This window comes from Tasmannia lanceolata, unplaced genomic scaffold, assembly GCF_043159265.1.
Source record: "Tasmannia lanceolata isolate RefF3 unplaced genomic scaffold, GAP_Taslan_0.1 ptg000023l, whole genome shotgun sequence".
Lineage (NCBI taxonomy): Eukaryota > Viridiplantae > Streptophyta > Magnoliopsida > Canellales > Winteraceae > Tasmannia > Tasmannia lanceolata.
In genome coordinates this window covers 2,756,292-2,778,292 of record NW_027518700.1, presented here as the reverse complement: position 1 = coordinate 2,778,292, position 22,001 = coordinate 2,756,292, and the positions used below count along the sequence as shown (strand labels likewise).

Genomic DNA, 22,001 nt, shown 5'->3' with positions numbered 1-22,001 from the left:
ATGGCTCCAACTGTGCCGTCGGCTCCTGTGAGTTTAGCATCCCTCTACTTAAATATATATAGAAATCTATTACAATTCTCAAAAATTTCTCAGAAGCAAATTAAAAAGAAAAGACAATCTGAGTTTGTGCAATTATCAAACTATGGTAGTGCCACTATCAGTAGCCGTACTAAATTGTAAAATAGGGGAGAGGGCTGCCATTATGAAAAAGTGGGTGCGAATATGACTTTTGTTCTTTAACTTGTTATTTTACCTTATGCGCGCGACGTGTATTGTTTTATTAAGGTTTAACGTGATTTTACGTCAAAAAAGCGTTACAGTCTGCCACAATTCACGTTACAAGGGGTGCGCATTATCCTACAGTGGGTGCGAATTTACCATCTCCCTTTTTTACTATCCCGGACGCTTTTTTCAGTATGTGTTAGTTTATTCTTTTCTGCCGACTTGCGACTACCGCTTTTCCTTATTAAGTGTTCATCACTCCATCTAGTTAGGGTTTGGAAGAAGAAACTGAGGAGAAAAATCCACTTTTGGTACTCTCTCTCTCTCTCTCTCTCTCTCTCTCTCTCTCTCTCTCTCTCTCTCTCTCTCTAGGGTTTGTTACTTTGTCCATATTGCTTTATAATCCCGATTTCATATTACTTTTTTATTCTTTCTTGGGGATTGAAAATTTTGTCCTCATTTAGTATATTTTTCTGCTATTGTTCGTTTTATCTTTGATAGATTTATAAAATCATCTGTGTTTTCTTTGTTCTCACCATTTGTGCAGTTTCTTGTGAGGTTTTGAAATGGCAACCGAGTCCAAGGCAGCCACTGAAGATGCCAAGATCGATCTCTTTGAAGATGATGACGAGTTCGAAGAGTTTGAAATTGATGAAGGTAATTTCATCATCCTTTCTACCTTTTCATTCCTACACGTTGTTTTGGTAGATGTTTTGTAAATAACCTTAATCGGTTCGCAACGTGATTGATCTTCTTAGAGGGAAGATCAGCCTCTTGACCCACTTTGAGGGAAGGGTCAGTCTTACTTTGCGTGTGAAAATACAATTTCTATTGTAAATCTCTTCATGGGTTGATTTCAAAATAGACTACTTACATGTTATTGATACCAAATAGAAAACCCATTTGACCACTTCCTCTAGAACTCCTATCCAAGCTAATCTAGATAACCCCTATCTCTAAGTATAGTTTTAAAACTCCCCTGCGTCATTGTGGACTCCCTTTTACCTTGTCTGTGTTTTGTGTTGTTGAATAGCATGTTGTAGGGTAGTTTAGTCATTACCTCTAGTATAGAGGGTATTGTAGTCTCTGTACTCACTTGCCCTATTTGGGCCTATGTATACATTGTATGTGTGTAGGGCTCCCTAGTGGAGTTTTTCCAACCTTCACTCCTCTTCTTCTTCTTCTCTTCTCTAACCCTAGATTACTTCTAACATGGTATCAGAGCCAATGGGCTGATCCTTCAAGAAGGAGAGAAGAAGAGTCTATATCCCTACACGCTGTTCATCTCTTTTTCTCGTATCTCTCTCGTATCTCGTTTTCCTCTCTTTATCTCCCTATAGTTTCTCCTCAAATCTTCCCTAAGAACTCTGTTCCTTATTGTCTCTTTCGTATTTCTCAAATTTGTTTTCAAACCCTTAAAATCTCTCACGGTATTTGTGTGTGTGTGTCGTCATTTCTCTCTCGGCAAACCCATTTTCCTCGACCATATTTACTCTCTTTCTCTCATTTGGGTTTTCGTTTGGAGTATTGTCTTCTTGTCCTTCATTCTCATCCTTGTTTTTTTCCGTCTATATTTGTTGTGTTTCATGTTTTGTCTTCTTCTCCAAGGTGCCCACCAAGTGTTTGATAAAATGTCTCAAAGGGGTTTTGTACCTTGAGAGTCTTCTTTTCATTTCAAGTTGAAGGCCTCAACTTGAGGAGGAGTATTATCTTGTATTGTTTTTCTTCTTGTCTTGTGTTGTTTCTTATGGTTCTCTCTTTTCTTTTCTTTCTGTTGATGTCATTTCTTTCTTTACATTGTCTTCTATGTATTGTTTTCTATGTCTTTTACGTAGTTCTTCAAGGCGCAGACCAAGTGTTTGCTCAAATGTCTAAGAGAGATGTAGTGCCTTGTTTCTCTTCGTTTCTTTGTCTTCTTCAAAGCGCACACCAATTGTTCGATGAAATGTCCGAGAGAAGTGTGTTGCCTTGTTTGGCTTCATTTTTTTTTTAGTTTTTTTTTTTGAAATAGTTTTTTTTTTTTAGTTGCAAGTTGAAGGTATTTGACCTTCAATTTGAGGGGGAGTGTTGTCATGTAGTTCTTTGTGTCTTTTCTTTATGAGGAGTGTTGTCCACTTTGTTGTCTTTTCTTGAGGGAGAGTTGTTATTGTTGTCTTTGTCTTCTTGAGGGAGTGTTGTCTTGTTTTCATGTCTCTTCGTGTTGTTTGGCTTTATGCATTATTCTTTCATGTTGTCCTCTCTTTCTTGTCTTCTCTTGGTGTAGTTTTACGCATTCATCTTTCTTTCTGGCGTTATGCCTTATCTTCTCCGGGCGATGGTTCCCCATCGTTGTTCTGTTATCTTCTTCATTTTCTTCTTATTATCGTGACGCGACAGTTTCCCCGTCGACCTCATTGTTCGGTTATCTTCTTCCTTTTCTTCTTCTTATCTTGAGGCTACGGTTTCCCCGTCGACCTCTCATTAGGCGACGATGTTTATGCCGTTGATCCTCTTTCCAGACAATGGCTTCCCCATTGTTGGTTGGTTATCTTCTTCCTCCTTTTCCGGGCGATGGCTTCCATATCCATCGTTGGTCGGCTCTTTTACAGGCGACATTATTTTTTCTTCGACCTCTCTTTTCCAGGCGATGGTCTCCTCATCGTTGGTCGGCTCTTTTCAAGCGATGATGTTCATGCCGTCGACCTTGTCTCCAGGCGATGGTGTCCCAATCGTTGGTTGGTTATCTTTCTCTTCTCATCTTAAAGCGACGATGTTCATGCCATTGACCTTGTCACCAGACGATGGTTTCCCCATCTCTGGTTGCTTATCCTCTTCCTATCTTCTTATCTTTTCAGGCGATGATGTTCATGCCGTCGACCTAGTCTCCAGACGATGGTTTCCCCATCGTTTTTTGGTTATCTGTTTTTTCTCTCTATCGCTTCTCTCCAGGCGACGGTTTCCTCGTCGACCTTGTCTCTGATGGTTTCCCGATCGGTTGTTATGCTCTTCAGGCGACGATGTTCATGCCGTCTACCTAGTCTCCAGACGATGGTTTCCCCATCGTTGGTTGGTTATCTTTTTTTTCTCTCTATCGCTTCTCTCCAGGCGACGGTTTCCTCGTTGACCTTGTCTCTGATGGTTTCCCGATCGGTTGTTATGCTCTTCATTTGGCGTTGTGCTGCTTCGCCCATGTTCACTGTGCACACCTTTGATGTGCTCCTTTTGCTTGCTGGATTGTAGTTGTTCTTGCCATGGCGCCTTCATTGCTCTTGATATGCGGATCTGTTCGCCGTGCTCTCATTCAGGAAGAGGCCCTGTTTGATCGCTCTCGCTATTGTGCTGCTTCAGGGGAGTTGCTCTTTTTTATGGACATTGATCTCGATGCTGTTTATTGTGGCCATTGCTGTCCTTTTTAGTATTATGTTTTCATTATGTATTTACCACACCAGCTTGAGGAGTGTTATACCAAGCTGGATGTGTGTATGAGCTTATTGTACTTTTTGTTATTTTTAGTTGTTGTAATCTCTTTTGTACCAAGCTGGAGTTCCCAAGTATATACATTCCAGCTTGAGGGGAGTGTTGAATAACATGTTGTAGGGTAGTTTAGTCATTACCTCTAGTATAGAGGGTATTGTAGTCTTTGTACTCACTTGCCCAAATCTCCTCTTCTTCTTCCCCTCTTCTCTAACCCTAGAGTACTTCTAACATGTGTTTTGCCCTACAGAGTCAATAGAAACTCCATTGACTCCCCCTAATTATGACCGCATCAACCAAGTACTCGACTGCATCGTGCCGAGTCGACTAGGATTTTCTTTGGTTGCATTTTAACCTGCATCCGCATTTTGAAACTGTCTCTAAGACTCCTATCCATACCAAACAACTAGAAAGAAAATTCCACAAAATATAAACTAATTTATCCTAGCCTAAGTGGGATCCATCTAGGCACGCACCATGTTTCGTCAAAGTTTGCTTGTGAGCGTTTTGCCCCTTGGCTTTGGTTGGGGATGAAGGTGAGCTTTTGCTTCTGTGGGTTTAGGTTGAAATGCCGGGATTAGTTGAACTGTGTTGGTTCTCTTCATCGTGATTTTTCTAAATATTGGGCCTAAGCCGGTATTGTAATGATATGGGTGAAATCCAAAATAAAGTGAAAAAATACAGTGTGATTTGTTCGTTCTTTTTTATTTAATTTTAAAGTTAGTCGTATGGAGGAATATCCAAATGTCAGAATTTTTTCTTTTTTTCTATATCTGTTTTGGGATTGAGCTTTGGATGTTTCATGCTTGTTCACTTTGCTTGGAGATGAATATGAGTTTTATTCATGTGTTTTTCTTTTTGTTGAATTTTGATGTTTTTTTTTAATCTTGGCTTTTTTTATGATTATTGAACCTGGGCCAAATTGGAATGGTCTGTACACAATAATAGATGGATTGGAGAGTGATATTTAGAAAATTTGTTTCGGTGGTTGTTTATTTATGAGTTATACCCATGTTAGCCATGGCCATCGGTGGTTGTTTATTTATGAGTTATACCCATGTTAGCCATGGCCAAGCTATTTCAGAACAAAATCTAACAACGTTTTCAATGCTTTTACTATATGGATCCAATACTTAAGTGCACTTTTTTTTTTTTTTTTGAGTTCCTTATTATGGAAATAAGAAATGAGACAAGTTGTGAGGTGTTGAGAATTTCATTATGCAAAGCCATGAAGCATTTCCTGCAAATAAGCACAATTTATATGCATGGGTGTTCCTTGAATATTTCCTCGTCACCATTGAGCTTGTCATTCATAATTCTGTAATTACTTGTATTTGAGACACCCATTTGGACCCTTATTGGAACTCATGAGCTGATAGAGATGGAGGCTTATCCAAATTGGGTTGACTTGCAACAACTCTGAATGGGTTCTTGGTATTTCGAAGTTGCTTTATCTAAAACAATTAGGTTTGCCTCATCCTTTGATCCCCGGAGCAAAAGGATTACTCTCTTTCACTCTGTAGTCTTCTAAAAAAGTATAGCTCATCAAGCCATTGGCATAGTCTAGCCTTTTATATTTATACTTGATTTCACTAGTCATTTTCAGATGATAACAATAGTTAACATATGGAAACATTCAATTAGATGCATTTTGGATGAGATTTATAATGTTTTAATTTAGATGCATTTTGGATGAGATTTATAATGTTTTAATTTTATCTAATTGATTGGAAAATTTTAATTTCAAGTTATCATTTTAGATTTGTAAGAAAAGAAAGTAAAAAGTACAACCTTGAAGTATAGGACATGGGGGACAATGACTTAATGAGTTACAAAGCACAAAGTATTGTGTGGTGATTCACTGGGGCAACTTGTGAACTTGAAGTGTGTTTTGAGATGGTTCCAAGTAATGTCTAGCTGAATACTTAATTTAGGGAAGAGCATGGAGGTGAGAGTGAGGATGGATGAGTAGCTTGAAAGCGATCACATGAGTATTGGTGTGTATGAAGGGGTCTTCCCTATCACACATCTTGACTTACCTTTTGGGGTTGAGTAGGTCTTCTAGATCCTTATGGAATTTGGTGATTAAGAGAGTAGAAAATATGTTTTTTTCTAAATGGCTAAGGAAAATTTTATTAAAGAAAGAAGAAGAGGCCCATGTCCGAGATAGTTAAGGCTACGAGGAAAAAGAAAACGACAAAAGAATGAAAAAAAAATGCCATCAAGTTGGCAAAGAAATCGAAGAGTTCCAAAGCCGCCCTGTCGACCCCGGCACATGCTAGTCTATCGGCATCTCCGTTAGCTGATCATTTCACACACTGAAACCTAACATGGAAGACATCTACTTTCTCGGATCTTGTCGATTAAATCAGCAAATATCCAAGGATGAGGATGACTGTCATCCATCCATCCATCAACCATAGTTTTAAAACTCCCCCACTTCATTGTGGACTCCCCTGAGGCAACTCCCTTTTCCCTTGGCTGATTCCGAGTTTTGACACCGCATTCCGCATTTTGCCCAATAGAGTCAGTAAAAACTCCTTTAACTCACTTGAGTTATATCCGTGCTAACTGAGTACTCAGCCACATCAACCGCGTTCCTGGCCTCATCTGCGCCAACTCGACAAGGATTTTTCTTGGTTGCATGTTTGACTTGCATCCGCGTTTTTAAACACTGCCCTCAACAATCAATCTGCTTAGGACACTTGCATCTGAGATTCTGATCCCTTGTAGGACCTCTCTTAGTTCCTCTTCATTGGAATATTTAATCTCGATCGGCCCAGAAAAGGCTCATCCAGTCATCTCCTAATCGTCCCTTAAGACTTCTCCAATACCAGGTGGCCCTGGGTTACCCAGGCTCGAACCAGCAAAATTAAGCTTCAATTGGCCTTGTTCAGGAGAGGCACAACGAGGAGAGCCCCCCCCCCCCCCCCCCTCTGCTTACTACTAGCGCAAACCTCTCTCCAACATCTCCATAAATTGGAAGAGGCGATGAATCTAAAGCAAGGAAGAATCTTGACGCAAGAAATAGATAGGGAGATGACTTTGATGAAAAGATAATGCGGGCTTTTGGATAGACCTCTAAACTAAAAACTTCATTATTTCTTTCCTTCCAAATCATCCATAGCAACACCAGAAATACTACTCGCCACAAGATTCTCCCCCTGCCCCTCCATGGGTCAAATGACCAGCTATCAAGGAGATCAATCTAAAAACTCCCTCTGCCCCTCCATGGGTCAAATCACCAGCTATCAGGGGATCAATCAACCATGCTGGCAAGACCAGTTTATGCCAAATCTATCAAGGACTCGAGACCAGATCTCTCTAGCCATCCTGTAGTGAATAAAGATATGATCCGCTGACTCACCTGTCTGAATGCATAGAGAACAATGTTCTATGATTAACATTTCGCGATTCGGAAGGAAGTTCACTGTTTGGATCTTGTTTTGAACTATTGTCCACCCAAATGCACAAACTCTCGGAGGGACTGGGATACTCCACACTTTGGCAAAAGGAGAACAATGATTAGGAGCAAGATTTTAGTAATAGGATTTAACACTGAAAGTCTTTCACGAGTTCCAAATCCAAACCTTCTTGCCTTTGTCCGTACTCTTGATATAGGGAGATTCCAAAAGGTCCAACAATCGAGACATGCTATCAATTTCCTGGTCAAAGAAGTTCCTTCTAAACTTGATTGTCTAAGACACCTTGCCCGCTCCTCCCACTTAAGGCAATCCTTGACAAAAGCATTCTTGTCTAGTGCCATCGCATAAATATTGGGAAATGCCACTAATAGAGCGAACCCTCACACCACTTATCGAACCAGAACTTAATTCTGTATCTTGAATATACTCTGTTTCTGATCCCTTTTTCAAATTTATGTTTTATTTTCAAAATCTCTCCAAACCGTCAGCCCATTAACTATGAAGAGATCTTCTGAAGTCCACTTTCCAGGAAATGCACCATATTTGCTTTTAATGGCTTTAGTCCACAAGTGGGACCTTTCCTCCCGAAATCTCCATAGCCATTTTGCAAGGAGAGCATCATTCACACTTCTCCCCAAATCTCCATAGTCATTTGCGAAGGAGACTAGAAAATAAGTTGGCCATATGGAAGAGACAATACCAATCTTTGGAAGTCCGTGTTAATCTACCAAATATGCGCCATCCAATCTTTTCGGTTATTTTTTTTATAGTTCTTTTCCAGGATCTTGGACTTCATTATGGATACGTTGGAAAGATTTTAGAGGCATTTTTCTGTGGGCAGGACATAAATATTACATAATTTAATGGAAGCAAGTTCGCAAATCACATAATTTTTTAGGTATATGGGTAAATCTTAGGATTTCTTGGAAAATAATTGCGATATTTTAGGAAGATAAGGATGCTTTTTGGTAAATGGTAATAGACTAATAGTTGAAATCTAAAGGTTTGGAGGAACCTTTTCTTTTTCCATGAGTGGCAAAATTAGATTTTATGGAGATTTGTGGTGCTCTATATATAAGGTGATCGAGATGCTCTATATATAAGATAATATGATAGTTGAGTTGAACTTTAGAATTGGGTACATGATGGAATGGTGGTGTGCTGAGGTTGTGGGTGGATTTTTGGCAAGGAGATGTTTTTAGTAGTGTTTAACTGAGTTTACGTATGATTGTAGGCAGGTTGTCCTTTAAGTGGATCATTATAAGGAGAGGACGACTTCTCTAAAAGTTGTGCTTTACGAGGAAGCTTATGGATGCATTTCTGATTTTGTTAGCATTACTATAGTGGGATAAGTGTAGTTATCTAGTAGATTTTTTTAGTAAGCTAGGGGAAGTCTATATTTAATGGGTTGGGGATAAAAGTGAGTTAGTCATGGTGTACTCTTTGCTAGTTCTCAATTTAAACGATTTATTCATTTAAGGACTCTGTATCACCTTGTCTTAAGAAGTGAGGTGAATTTTGCCCCTTTTATAATGGGAACTTTTGTTGGGTGATATCAATGGACAAAATCCTCATTTGCTAGCACCTTAAGAATAGAAGGGAACGATTGGGGGATGACCAGGTGAGCCTTTTATGGGCCGATTGGGATTACAGATTCCAATAAACCTAAATTAAGAGTGGTCCTTCAAGGGATCAGAATCTCAGATGAAAGTGTCCTAAGTAGACTCATTGTTGAGGGAGCTTCGCTTAATGACATAAGGTGGATGGATGTCAACCGTCCTTATCCCTGGTGATTTGCTGATTTAATCGACGGGACCCAGGAGAGAGTTGCTGACTTCCAGGTTTGGTTTCTAGTATGTGAAAAGATCAGCTAACCCATGCTGAGGAAGACAGGGCAGCTTTGGAACTCTTTGATTTTTTGCTGCCATGATGTTTTCATTCTCTTGATGCTTTCCTTTTCCTTGTATACATTCCAAGATTTGAATTACAAATTTTGTAAGCATCCATATGTGTTTTCCCTAGAGAATAAAAAAATATTGAATTGATGACATGCACTCCCCTAAAAGGCTCCATTGAGTTAAATTTTATGGGAACTCTTTGGGTATGCTAATTCAAGACTACTTTGTGTAGGAGGGTTTTTAGTGTTAAATGAAATTTTTTTAATTGATAAATAGTAGGGGAGAAGTTAAACTTGCTTCTCAGGTAGGGTGGGCTTAAAGGATATTAATGAAGCCAACTTTCTCACTTTTTTTGGTAGGTAAGTTGGGGTCGAACCTGTGACCTCAAGGTTGACAAACAAAGTCTCAACCATTGAGCTACAGGCCCAATCCTGCCAAATTTCTCACATTTTGTAACTTAGATGTGCTAAAATTCTTCTAAGGTAATATATCTGGAAGGTTGAAGGTGTTCTCATTGTTGAAAGACTCTTAGTGTCATACCTTCAGGTGTCTAAGAAAAAACAAAACCCCTAAACAGAAAAAATAAGAGCTACCAAAACATCAAAGACTCAAGGAGGAAAAAATAAAAAACAGTAATCTCATCTGTAATGATCCCAGAGAGCGGGCAAGCCAGTCCGCCTCATTGTTAGCTGAACGCCAAACATGTTGTATATCCGCATTGTGACCCTCGATCACAACTATAATTTCTTCAATGGAGTCAGTGAATCTCCAAGAATAGCAATCACTATTCACTGTCTTTCACCCATCTGATAACATTAAGGAAACCATCCTTTATGATAATTCGATCCAGTGAATTCTGATCTACCAGTCAGATACCACACAAAATAGCTTGTTCCTTTACCTCATTAGAATCTTTCTCGCTGTCGTGGCCCCAAAAAATGCATCTAATTTCACTCGAAGAGCTCCTAAGAAGACCTTCATTGCTACCAGCGCCCAGATTTTTGAGACTCGACCCATCAAAGTTTAATTTCAAAAACCCAGTAGGAGGATCCCATCTAGGGCAAGGGCGTTCCTTGCCACATCTGCTCAACCGAGTTTCCTCCTAGGAGGCTAGGACCTGTAGAGCGAAGAAACCAAATTTCCCTTGAACTGAGAAAGATTGATTGTCCGCTGGATAACCATATAGAAAATCTGCCGTTCAATACTCCGAACTCTTCTTGATATCCCTTTACTCTGCTCCTGGAATGCTAGCGAGCGATGACCCAAGTCTCAAACATCTCAACTATGCGGTCAAGAACCCAACAACTCTTAACGCGCTAAGTACTAGTGAACCTACAATGAATCAATGAGTGATCAACCGACTCAGCTTCCTCTATAACACATAATGATTCGTCAAATTCATTTATATATGCCAGAGGTGATCCACAGTGAGGATATCATAAGCAAACAGTCCACTAGAAGGCCTCGACTCTAGGAGAGACTCAGGGAATTCCACACTCTCTAAACCGAAGAAGAACCAATCATCCCAGCAAGATGAGGATAGAAAAAGCGCACAAAACAAACCGCCATTTGACCACCATCTCTACACTCCTGTCAACATGAGCTCTCCTAATAAAGCTCGATTCAGTCATAGATAAGAACTAGCACAAAAATCCCACTACAGACTCTAGTTTCACGACCCTTACATGATTATTTAGGAAAAAACTTTAAGCTAATGATGTTAATGGAATATGAAGTAGGGGAAAGTATGGGAAGGAGTGAACAAAATGATTTCCGTGCATTGGAAGCTGATTTGTCTCACCAAGTGCATGTGACCCGAACAGAACCCGAACAATAGAATGTATACATGGTATCCGTAAATTATATAGATGATGTAAGCGGAAAAGAAAAGATGGAGGTTATATCAAAGGTACAACCAACTGAAGAAATCGCTCAGCCATACCCTACTCCACGCAGTTCGTAGCAGGCCAGACAATGATTTGTATGAAATCACCTAGGAACTATTGCAGAACCTATAGTTACTTGTGTAAACAAATTACTCGTTGATAATGAAATGAAAGTGTATTGCCTGTTTGATCGTAACAGTCCACTAGCGGGCCAGACGACTCATCCCCATTTGATGTAACCTGTTTTTGCAGTTAATAAAAATCTGTTACCTTTCAAAAATAAAATTGAAATGAAAGTGTATTGCATGTCCTTCTTGAGTATACTGATGTATTTGCTTGGTCTTATCTAGAAATGCTTTTGTAGATCCTAAAATTACAATGGATAAAGTTGCAATAAACCTTGAAATAAAGCCAGTTAAACAGTCCCACCGAAAGTTTCTCAAATTAGCGGCCCAAATTGAAGCAAAAATTGATGAACTCAAATTTGCACACTTCTTTTGTGAAGTAAAATATCTCACATGGATAGCAAAGGTAGTCCCCGTCAAAAAGAAAAAAGAAGAAGGGTAGATTCAAGTGTCCTTGGTTTTTTGTAACTTCAATAACGCATGTCCTAAAGATGATTTCCCATTGCCGATCTATTGATGGTTGATTCAACCACATGTTACTAAGCCCTGTCTTTTATGGATGGCATTTGGAACTCCCAAGGGGATCTATTCTCTTAAGGCGATGGTGTTTGACCTTAAAAATGTTGAGCCACATAACAATGTGCAATCACTGTTATTTTTTATGATATTCTTCATGATATTGTTGGGTCCTATGTTAATATGTTTTGGTAGTCAAAACGGAAGATCGACGAAAGCATGTCAATGATCTTTCTCATGTACTCAAATGCCTTCAGAAGGATTGATTGAAAATGAATTCGCTAAAATGCGTTTTTGGAGTGACTGCAGGGTCTAGCTAATTTCCTTGCTGCACATTCCATGGGCCAGCCACCAATCTGTTAGCATTTGAAGAATCTCCTCCCTGTATCAATTGTCCGCATAGCGAGGAGAATTTTTTTTGACTCCACAGGAGTACCTTTGCTTCTGCTCATTTGAATCACAAACACCTGCTAGTCTCGAGTAGTCTTGGTAACTCTTCCATTAAGGATCTCAAGTGATGCTATACGGGAAACTTCAGCCTTCCAAAACTGTTTCCCTATCCTTCTTTGGTTGCACACCTTCTAATCAATAAGATGTGGTACCTTGTCCTTTTCCTAAGGAAGTCCCTTTGAAGCTTTTCCCAATCTATATTTACTATCACACCAGGACAACATGAACCGGACGATTGGCTTTTTCTTCTTCTCCAAAGGCACAATTTCCTTTTCAATTTTACTATATCTATTCTGACTTCATTTTACTTCTTTGGCTTAATATTGCAGAGTGGGATGACAAGGAAGAAGGGAAAGAAGCCATGCAGCAGTGGGAGGACGAGTGGGATGATGATGATGTCAATGATGACTTCTCTGTGCAACTGAAAAGAGAGCTAGAGAGCAATGTAGAGAAGAGCTAAAGCACTCCTTTTACCACGCTGTTGCCCTCTGAACATGTCATACTAGGTACTCTAAATGACTAAGTCTCCTATGAAAACCAGTACTCTAAATGACTAAGACTCCTATGAAAACCTTTCTGCTTAAAATATCAGAATCTTGACTCTACATGTTTTCCATTATCTAAGTTCATTTAAAAAAGTTCATATAAATTATCAGTATTGATTAAAGTCATGGGTATATGCTCCCCAGCGAGCCGAGTTCGAATCCCCCCATAGTAACCCGATGCGCGAAATTTATCGGTGATTGCGCGCATACATAAAGATTAGTCTCGCCCTAAAATGGCGTGGGGATACCCTATGCCATAAAAAAAAGTTCATATAAATTATCAGTAATGATTTATGCATTTCTGGTTATTGCGCTCTATTTTCGCACATTCCAAGCTACCAAGATGTGTTCATCACACATTACTACCTTTAGGCATGGCCTGTGTTCAGGTGATCCAGACTTTCTATATGGTGTGATGGGCCACGATGTAAAAAATGAACCCATCAGATCATCTTAGTCATCCAATCAATGGGCGTCCTTGTTCACTATGGACGATTGACCATTTTGTTCCTTAACTGTTTTTAGGTCTTCAATCCGATGGTTAGCATGGTTAGCATCATAGTTTCACAGCTACCCTGTATCACTTGCCCAAGTTCACCTGCTTTCGCCATGGTCGAATTCTTCTCAGAGCCTGTGTTTTGCCCTACAAAGACAATAAAACGCCTACTCTCCCGAGTTATGACCGCATCCGCTTAATACATGATTGCCCCACTTAGAGTCGACTAGGATGTTCTTCGGCTACATTTTGGCCTGCATTTGTTCAGTAATTCTCTGTATGAAAAAGACTAATTTTAATCTTTGACCCAATCTGTAAACATTCATCCCTTCCATAAGATAAACAGTACAAAAATCAATGGTTTAGTTTCCTTCGGGGAAGCTATGCGACCACGAAAAACAAAATAAAAATAAAGGGAAATGATTTCAGCACAACTATGTTTTGATACATGGGCTCATGTATCTTGTCTTTTAGCATTTAATTGTCACGTAAGTGCTTATTGGGAACCGTAAAAACCCTTTTACAGCTCTTTAAATACTAGAAGACAAGAAACATGAGCGTCTTGTATTAAAACATGGTTGTGTTGAAATCATTTCCCAAAATAAAATGTGGGGTAAATGCTGAACAAGCTACTTTCATAATTGCCTCCCTTTAAGCTCCAGTTAAATGACGGGTTTAGTTGATGAACAAATGAAAGAGTGTGAAACAAAACGAGGGAGTGAAAAATACCAAAACTAGGCAATCCTTTTAATGGCATGCATACACAGGCTTCATGCTTAATTCTGAGGTATTTACAGCCTTATTTAGCAAAAATGTATGGTTGCTGGAAATGCCAAGCCTTAAAAGACTGGTTTAAAATATCTTTGGGTTGAAGAAAAAAGCAAGGAAGTCTGATATCAAGCTCAGCAGATGGATTAACAAAATGTAATGAAAAAGACTTGTTAATATACAATTGCCTCTTCTTCACCATTATCAAGCTCAGCAGATGGATTGTTTAGATCACAGAACTACTCGACCCCTTTCCTCAACCACCAGCTCTACTTTTGCTGCAAATTTTCATGAAAATATCCAATTTCCTAAATATCTCTAATATTTTATAATTGAAACTAAGAGAGAGAGAGAGAGAGAGAGAGAGAGAGAGAGAGAGATTTGGGGATGAGAGAGAAAGAGAGAGTACTTAGGAGTTAGGACCCACCTAGGTGTAGGACTAGGTGGGACCTAGCCTAGTATGGGACAAGTTTATAGGGCCTAGCCTAACGGTTCCACAAGATGTCAAGGTCTGGGACTTTTGACCTAAATGGTAGGTATCGAACCAATGGGATGTATTAGGCTAGACCCTTTAAACCTATCCTATCCTAGGCTGGGTCCCACCTAGTCTCATCCCCAGGTAGGCACCCACTGAGAGAGAGAGAGAAAGAGGTCAATTTCTAGGATCTCTGTGGTTGCAATCCCACCATGGAAAATAGTGGAAAAGCATAGGATGTGTCTAGTTGCATTTCAACCATGGAAATTGGAGAAAATCTCATGATGTATCTGCTTGAAAAGGAGAGAAAATCCTTGGGGATGTGACATGGCGTCCACTTGAACCATATGGATGGAAATTGGCATCCAAATGCACCATACTTTTCCTCACTGTTAACCACCAGAAAAATTGAAGGACCATATTTTTGCCAGGAATTGATTGAAACTTGAGCTTAGGCTCATGAACGCACACCTTTGACTAATTTGATTCTGTGGAGATTTCTCAAAAGTCGACCACCAAAACTAAGGACAAAACACTTGACCTTTGTTTCAGTGCTTGTGCTCTCGAACCCAATATCAAGTTGGGTAATCAATGCAAATGAGGAAGAACCATATCGATGGATCTCTTGGAGACAAAACATATGAAGTTTAGGCCGATCTCTTATAGACAAAACATGTGAAATTTAGGCAGATCTCTTCAGTAAAAACATGTTCAGGGCCTTTAGGCAGATCTCTTGGACACGAAACATGTGAAGTTTAGGCGGATCTCTTGGGGACAAGATGACATTTGAAGTTTAGGCCCTGTTCGTTTTGGACTGATTATTGGACTCAAAATTAAACACAATGTTGAACCCAATAATCTGTTTTGGACTCAAAATTGATTCTCAAAATCCAAAAGAAGAGATTTTGAGTCCATAGCTGATTATTGGATTCAAAATTAAATGCAGTTTTGAGTCCAATAATTAGTTTTGGACCAAAAAACAACCCTTGAGATCCAGAAGAACAGGGCCTTAGTTGCCCTTGAAACCTAAGCCTATGTTCTTCAACTTTTCTCATTATCCAAACTTGGGAGCGGGTGAATCGAGCAGAAAAATATCGATTGGAGCGACTCCGCTTCTGACATGGCGGAAGGTTACGAAAAAAAAGAAGGAAAGATCACCACCTTCAACTTATTGAAGAAGAACACCATCTTCTCTAATTAAAAACCCTCGAATCCACAAGGAAACAAGATAAAGAACTGAAAAGATTTTGTTATTCCAACAAAAGTTCTCAACTATACATCACATGACTACATTTTTTGTAATGGTCACATGACCACATATTTATAGATTTCAAATCTATCTCCTACTCAAACTCTATCTCTAATCCAACTCGGACTAGGATAAGATCTATCTGTAATCAAACGAAGACTTGGGACTCCTAATATAACCATAACTCTTAATCCCAATACAAATAAACTAATAATAATAAATCTAGGGCGATGATACTTTCACTCCCCTGCAGTACGCATCCGCTCCCCCTTTTAACCTCAAAAAGCATTATAAGGGGTGGGAACGCGTACTGCAGGGGGAGTGAAAATATCATCGCCCTAGATCTAAAGAAATTAACAATTAATGTCCTACATCAGCTTCTATTTGAGAATTCAGCAAAAAATTCAAATATTTTGTTGCCTGACAAGGAAATCAGAGAAAGAGGCCGAGCGAGTCAGGGTTAATTCATCACTCTTGAAAAGAAATAGCAAAGAATCTAATCTTTGGAGGGCTAAAGTATGCTACAGATAATTCCTAAACTCATTTTCTATGAAAATTATTTTACAAAATAAAATTTCCCCCCTGTTTTCATGAAATATTGCAAACCTACTGGACCATGGATTGTTTTTCCATGGAATTTTTTCACACCATGCATGGCATGGAGGGAATCCACCATTTGATACCTCGTGTTTAGATAGTTTGAGCCCCCGCTATTTTACACACACGGTCACTATTTTACACCTGATGTTTTGATGGGGTGGGACCCACCATCTCCTTCCAAACCCATGCATTGGATAGATAGGGCCCATTATTTTACACTTGTTTTGATGGGTGAGGCTCACCATGGGTAAGAGTGATCCACTATCTCCACCCAAACCCATGCATACAGTGGGGCCCACAAATTTATAGGGGCTCCTCATTTTACTGCCACGGGTGGGTTCCACCATTTTACACCTCAAAAATATGGTAGGATGAGACCCACCATTTTACAGCCATGCATAGGCGGGCCTGTAATGCTTGTACCATGTTTTTAAATTTCGACTGAAATCCGAAATTTTGGGTCTCGGTGGAGATCGAAACCGAAATGGCACATATCCGAAACGTGTCATTATTTAGTACGAAATTTCGTGCGAAATTTTAGGGATTTCGACCAATTTTTTCGATTTTGTAATTATTTTATGATTATCCTGAAATTTTGGCTGAAATTACTGAAATTTCAGGGATTTCGATAACCAATAAAATATTCTTTTTATTAGTCCGTCGGATTTTGACTTAAATTTTGAAACCGAAATTTAAAACCAAACCTTATATTCTATGCCACATATAGAGGAAAAACTTAGGCCTATGGTTATTTGAAACCGAAACAAAACCCTAATCATCAATCATAATCTAAAACCAAATATAACCATCAATCATAGTCTAAATTCCAAAAAGGGATTTTTTTGCATGGTCCATGGATGTCACTTCTGAGAAGAAAACAAAGAAATTAAGGGGTCTCTTATCCATGCATGTGTCACATCTACGTAATTGAATCCATTAACCCTAAAACTTAGTGCCAAAAGAATCTTAGTCATCAACTATGATCATATAAATGGAGTTTCTCATGGCATGGGATTAGAGTTTATCACTTTAAAATCATATTTTGATAATATGAACTACAAAAATGAATTCATAAATTTAAGCTCTCAATACATATTGTCTCTATATTGAGGAATGCTGAATTGTAGGGCACCCTTGCAAAAGCCAGCGACAAGGGTGCCCCCCCCCCCCCCCCCCCCCCCCTCCCCATTGGTCCATCTCACCAAAGTTCATTTATAATGATACAGAAATATGTAAAATTAAAAGAAAAATAATTGCACTTTGGTGATATGGCCCAATGGAGGTGTCCTTTAGCTAGTTTTTGCAAGGGTGCCCTTCTATTTAGCATCCACCTCTATTTCTACCACATAAAAATTTTGGCACATTTGGGTGTTTTGTTGGCCATGAAGCTCGAAACCTCCTTGGTCTTCCTGTTTCTTCTTTTTTTGGTTTAATGAAATCGCTGTCACTAAACTATACTAAAAAATTTCATATTTTTTGCAATGAAAGTACATATTTTCTACACACACCTGCAACATACTTTTTGCTTGTATAGTTATACTCATCATTAAAAGTTAGTGAACATATTTAGGAGGGAAAGTGTTTATCATATAGGTCATGTTTGGCAACCAGAATTTTTTTTTTCATGATAAATTAGTTTCTCCAAGTGGTGAGGGACGGGTAGGAGGGTGGAAGGAGGAGAGACTTGAGAGGGCACGATTCAGTAGAGGCCATCGTGAAGTTAAAAGGCCGGTGGAGATCGACCAAGTTCTCTGCTCCGTTTGGTTGCCAGTAAAATTTTTATCCTAGAAGCTTTTTAATCCCAACAGTGAAGTCAACGGGATTTCCTAGGTTTTTTTTTTTTCCTACAATTCCTAAAATTCCCGTCAGAATTTAGAGGTGTCATTATCAAATATGGGAAGGGAGGAGAGAGAGGGAAGAGAGAGAGAGAGAGGACATCATTCCCTAAGAAAGAAAAAGAGAGGACAAGGAGTCCATGTCATACTCATAAGCAATCATTACAAGAGTGGGATTAAAAAAATTCTAGTGCTAAAAGCAACCAAACATGGGATGGGACGAAAATTTTACTAAAAACTTCCTAGGTTTTAAATTTTACTGGCAACCAAACAGACCAGGAGTTCGGTAGAGGGTCAGATAACATCGCGATGTTAAGAACATTTTACTAATCTTATCTGCTCATTCCATTTACTTCACCTTCTGTTCTTTTTCTTCTACTCCTCTTCTATTCTTCTTAGGTGTGTTTACTTCTTCCTTCTTCACATTGTTCGCCACTTTTAAGAGCCACTTCTTCACCATGTTAACCAATTTTTAAGTGGGAAAATACAAAATAATTTTTAAAGAAACTGATCCTTAAGGAAAAAATACCAGAAACAAAATTTCATTATTGCCAAAATAAAGTGGTTTATGGGTGATTGCGCGCATCCCTAGGGTTTAGTCCTGCCCTAAAAATGGCGTAAGGATACCCTATGTCATCCAAAAAAAAAAACACTAGAGGGGGGCTGTCCCAAGTGAAAAAAGGGGGTGAAAATATCACTTACACAAAATAAATGGAAACTTCCAACCCCACTAGGGGTGTTCATTCGGTTTAAACCGAACCGAAATCACCGAATTATTTCGGTTATTGAAAAAAGATAACCGAAACCGAACCGAATTATTTGATAACCGAACTTGAACCGAAACCGAAAAATGAATTCTGTTGTTCGGTTAGTTCGGTTTTAACCGGATTATATGAGTGTAAAATTTTGGATTTTAAAATGGAAGTAGATGTGGGGAAAATAGGTTGCAGATGACTGATTTGGGTGAGAAATACAGGTTATATAGACTCACTGGAAATAGGGGTGTCATCTTTGTGGTGGTTTCTCTCCACCGGTGCCTTTATGGACGATGGTTTGGACTCACGGGCAGGACTTCCGGCATCCTCGGGTCGGGTGGGAGGTGTGCGAATAGTGGCACCTTCATTGGTTTTTCATAAGCAAAACAACCATACCTAACCCTCCCTTCCTGGTTTTCCGAAAGGAAGAAGACAGTGGGAGATTAGATAAGAAGAGGGAAAAGTTATGATGGGTTTGCAGAGAGCATTTAATATCTCTCTGCCATACCTATTCTAAGTAGTCTTTTCTCTTTCTTGAAAATAGCAAAAGGTCTAATATCATTCCTTTATGTCACGCCTGTCATTTCCCTTTACTTGTGTTGGGAGTAGTACACCCCTAAGAGACCAACTAGATAACATTATAATATTATATTATTATATTATTTTAGGAGTGAAAGCAAAAGGCGAAACAGCCCAAACCAAAGAGTTTTGGTATTACTTTTACACTATGTTCGGTTTGTTCGGTTAACCGAATTAATTTGCACTAAAAACCGAACTGGAAACCGATATCCGAAATTTCTATGATCTCATAACCGAAACCGAACCGTTTTATATATTAACCGACCGAATTCAGTTCGGTCGTTTACTTCGGTTTAAACCGATTAATGAACACCCCTAAACCCCACCTTCACTCAAAGTACATTTCCTTCATTCTCAACCAGCTTGCAGTTAGAGACCTCTTCAATGAGCAAATCTAACGTGCGCCAGGATGACCCACCTTCATTCATGGCTTTTATAGCACTTTCTTTCACCTCTTTAGCCTTCTCTCCCACCACCTTCCCTTTCTCCCCCATCATTAACTCCCTCACCATTTCCTCCACTCGCTCCGAACTCACCAACTTACCCCCACCACCACCACCGAGTCTCAAAGCGATTCCCAACTCGTCCACCACCATCTTCGCATTTAGACCCTGCTCTGCCATCATTGGCCATGCCAAAATCGGCACTCCGGCGCAAATACTCTCCATCACCGAGTTCCAACCGCAATGACTCACAAACCCTTTAACCCTCTCATGCTCAAGAATCTCCTTCTGCTCAACCCATTCCCTCACCACTAATCCTCTCCCCGCAACTCGCTCTTCAAACCCGTCTCCCAATTCCGATTCCGATTCCTTCGATCTTACCACCCACAAAAATGACACCTCTGATCGCTCCAACCCAATTCCAATCTCTCTTAGTTGCTCCCCTGAGAGCTGCGCTTGGGTCCCAAACGCGACATACACAACCGGTTCTTTTTGTTTCTGGTCAAGCCATTGCTTCCATACTGGCACGGGCCTATTAATTCCGTTAGCTAAAACCGTGCACTCTGACAATGCGCTCTCCTTCTCGATATTCGGCGGTTTGGCCAAGCAGAGTGGGCCCACGCACCAAGTTCTCGGGCCGAACTCCTTATTCCAATAGTCTGCATAAACGGACTCGAGCTCGTAGAAGCTATTGACGACCATTCCTCGGCTCTCCGACGTTGCTATTACCTGTTCGAAGACAAAATCAAATAGAAGACCATGTTAAAACTACTATTTTAAAATGTGAAAGTGGATCAAAATGCAGCCGAAGCAAATCCTAGTGGATTAGGCACGTCAACCCGATTGAGTACTCAGTTGACGCGACTAAATACTTGGGAGAGCCAAAGGAGTTTTTATTTTTTGGATTCATACAGGTGGAACGCGGAACGCGTATCCTTGAGAGCCAAAGGAGTTTTGATAGACTTTATAGGGCAAAACGCGGATTCGGACTAGATCACGGCCAACGCAAAAGGGAGTCGACTCATGGGAGTCCACGATGACGCGGGGGAGTTCTGACACTATGGTTAAAACAACCAATTACTCTAAAACCTATGCTATTGGAGTTGGTGTTATTTAATCATTTAAACTTCAACACTCTCGTCCCGTCTCGCCTTTTTGGATTGGCCGTACACATGGATTTTTAATAACATGGAGTTGTCGGGTTTTGAAGTCAGTGTTATTTACCAATTCGAGGAGGAAATCGAAATGAGGACCATGGGGCTCTGGGTCTTTGAACGGCGACTCCAAGTCATTTTTTGTGAGTTGGATCCAAGGAAATGGAGACAGCGAGAAGGGTTCGTCATCGGAGGCCACATCCTTGTGCGGCCGGTCTCGACTGATGACCGCAGAAACAGCCATGGCAAAGTTGTTCATCCCATAGAAGACGTATCTCGGTATATCGAATTTCAAAGCTGATTTCAGAGTCCAACCAAGAAATCCATCAGAAATAATACAACTAACTTGTCTTAGGTTTTGTAGCGCTTGTTCGAAGTGGGTCTGAATCTTTTTAGTAGCTTGAACAAATGGGGGAAAGAGGGAGATGGAAGAGAGGTTATCGGTGCATTCGATTCCGGCTGGAATTCCAGGGATGTCTTGTGGGAATGGGAGTTCGATGATGGTGGCTCTGGTGGTGGAGAGAGAATGGCGAATGAAAGGAGAATTTGAAGGTGTGGTGAAGATTGTGAGGAGAAAACCTCTTTTGAACAAAATATGTGCAAGGTGGATTAGTGGGATTGTGTGGCCTTTGGCCATGAAAGGAAACAGAACGATATGGAGAGGAGAATCCATCTTGTTGTTCTTCTGCAACTCCTCTCTTTGGTCTTCTCTCTTCGTATTTAAACCATGGATTATAGAGGAGAGATCATGTTTCCACCCCCTTGTTTGGTCTTTGTCACCCATCACTTTTATATAACACCTTCTGCCATAAAAAATATTGAGACAGATCATGTGTCTTCTGTACGTGGATTTATTCGGAACATTCATTCATCGCTGCTGATATTGGCACTGTTATGTTTTGATAATTGCACCAACTCATTTTGTCTTTTCTTTCTTTATTTGATTCTGACTGTTTTTTTTGCAATTGTGATAACCTTTTACAGCTGGTTAAATACTATGAGTTGGTGCAGTTACTAAAACATCGTAGTGCGACCATCAGTAGACTTTTTGATATATCAAGAATATTTGAGAATAGGGTGATGATATTTTCATTCACCGTATAACCTGACATAAAGTGGCCCACTTT

At 39.8% G+C, this 22,001-nt stretch overlaps 2 protein-coding genes across 2 annotated transcripts; one reads left to right on the top strand and one right to left on the bottom strand.

Annotated features, from left to right (window-relative positions):
• The first annotated feature begins 377 nt into the window (after positions 1–377).
• LOC143856256 (protein DELETION OF SUV3 SUPPRESSOR 1(I)-like) lies at positions 378–12,580 on the top strand. The gene is made up of 3 exons (XM_077366421.1): positions 378–533; positions 770–879; positions 12,305–12,580. The coding sequence occupies exons 2-3, from the start codon at positions 789–791 to the stop codon at positions 12,433–12,435; spliced, it is 222 nt and encodes a 73-aa protein (XP_077222536.1). The 5' UTR covers positions 378–533; positions 770–788; the 3' UTR covers positions 12,436–12,580.
• Positions 12,581–19,331: 6,751 nt separating this feature from the next.
• On the bottom strand, positions 19,332–21,674 carry LOC143856259 (UDP-glycosyltransferase 90A1-like). Its single transcript, XM_077366426.1, has 2 exons — positions 20,945–21,674; positions 19,332–20,449 (listed from the first exon to the last, which is right to left on the bottom strand). The coding sequence occupies exons 1-2, from the start codon at positions 21,656–21,658 to the stop codon at positions 19,610–19,612; spliced, it is 1,554 nt and encodes a 517-aa protein (XP_077222541.1). The 5' UTR covers positions 21,659–21,674; the 3' UTR covers positions 19,332–19,609.
• Positions 21,675–22,001: the final 327 nt, after the last annotated feature.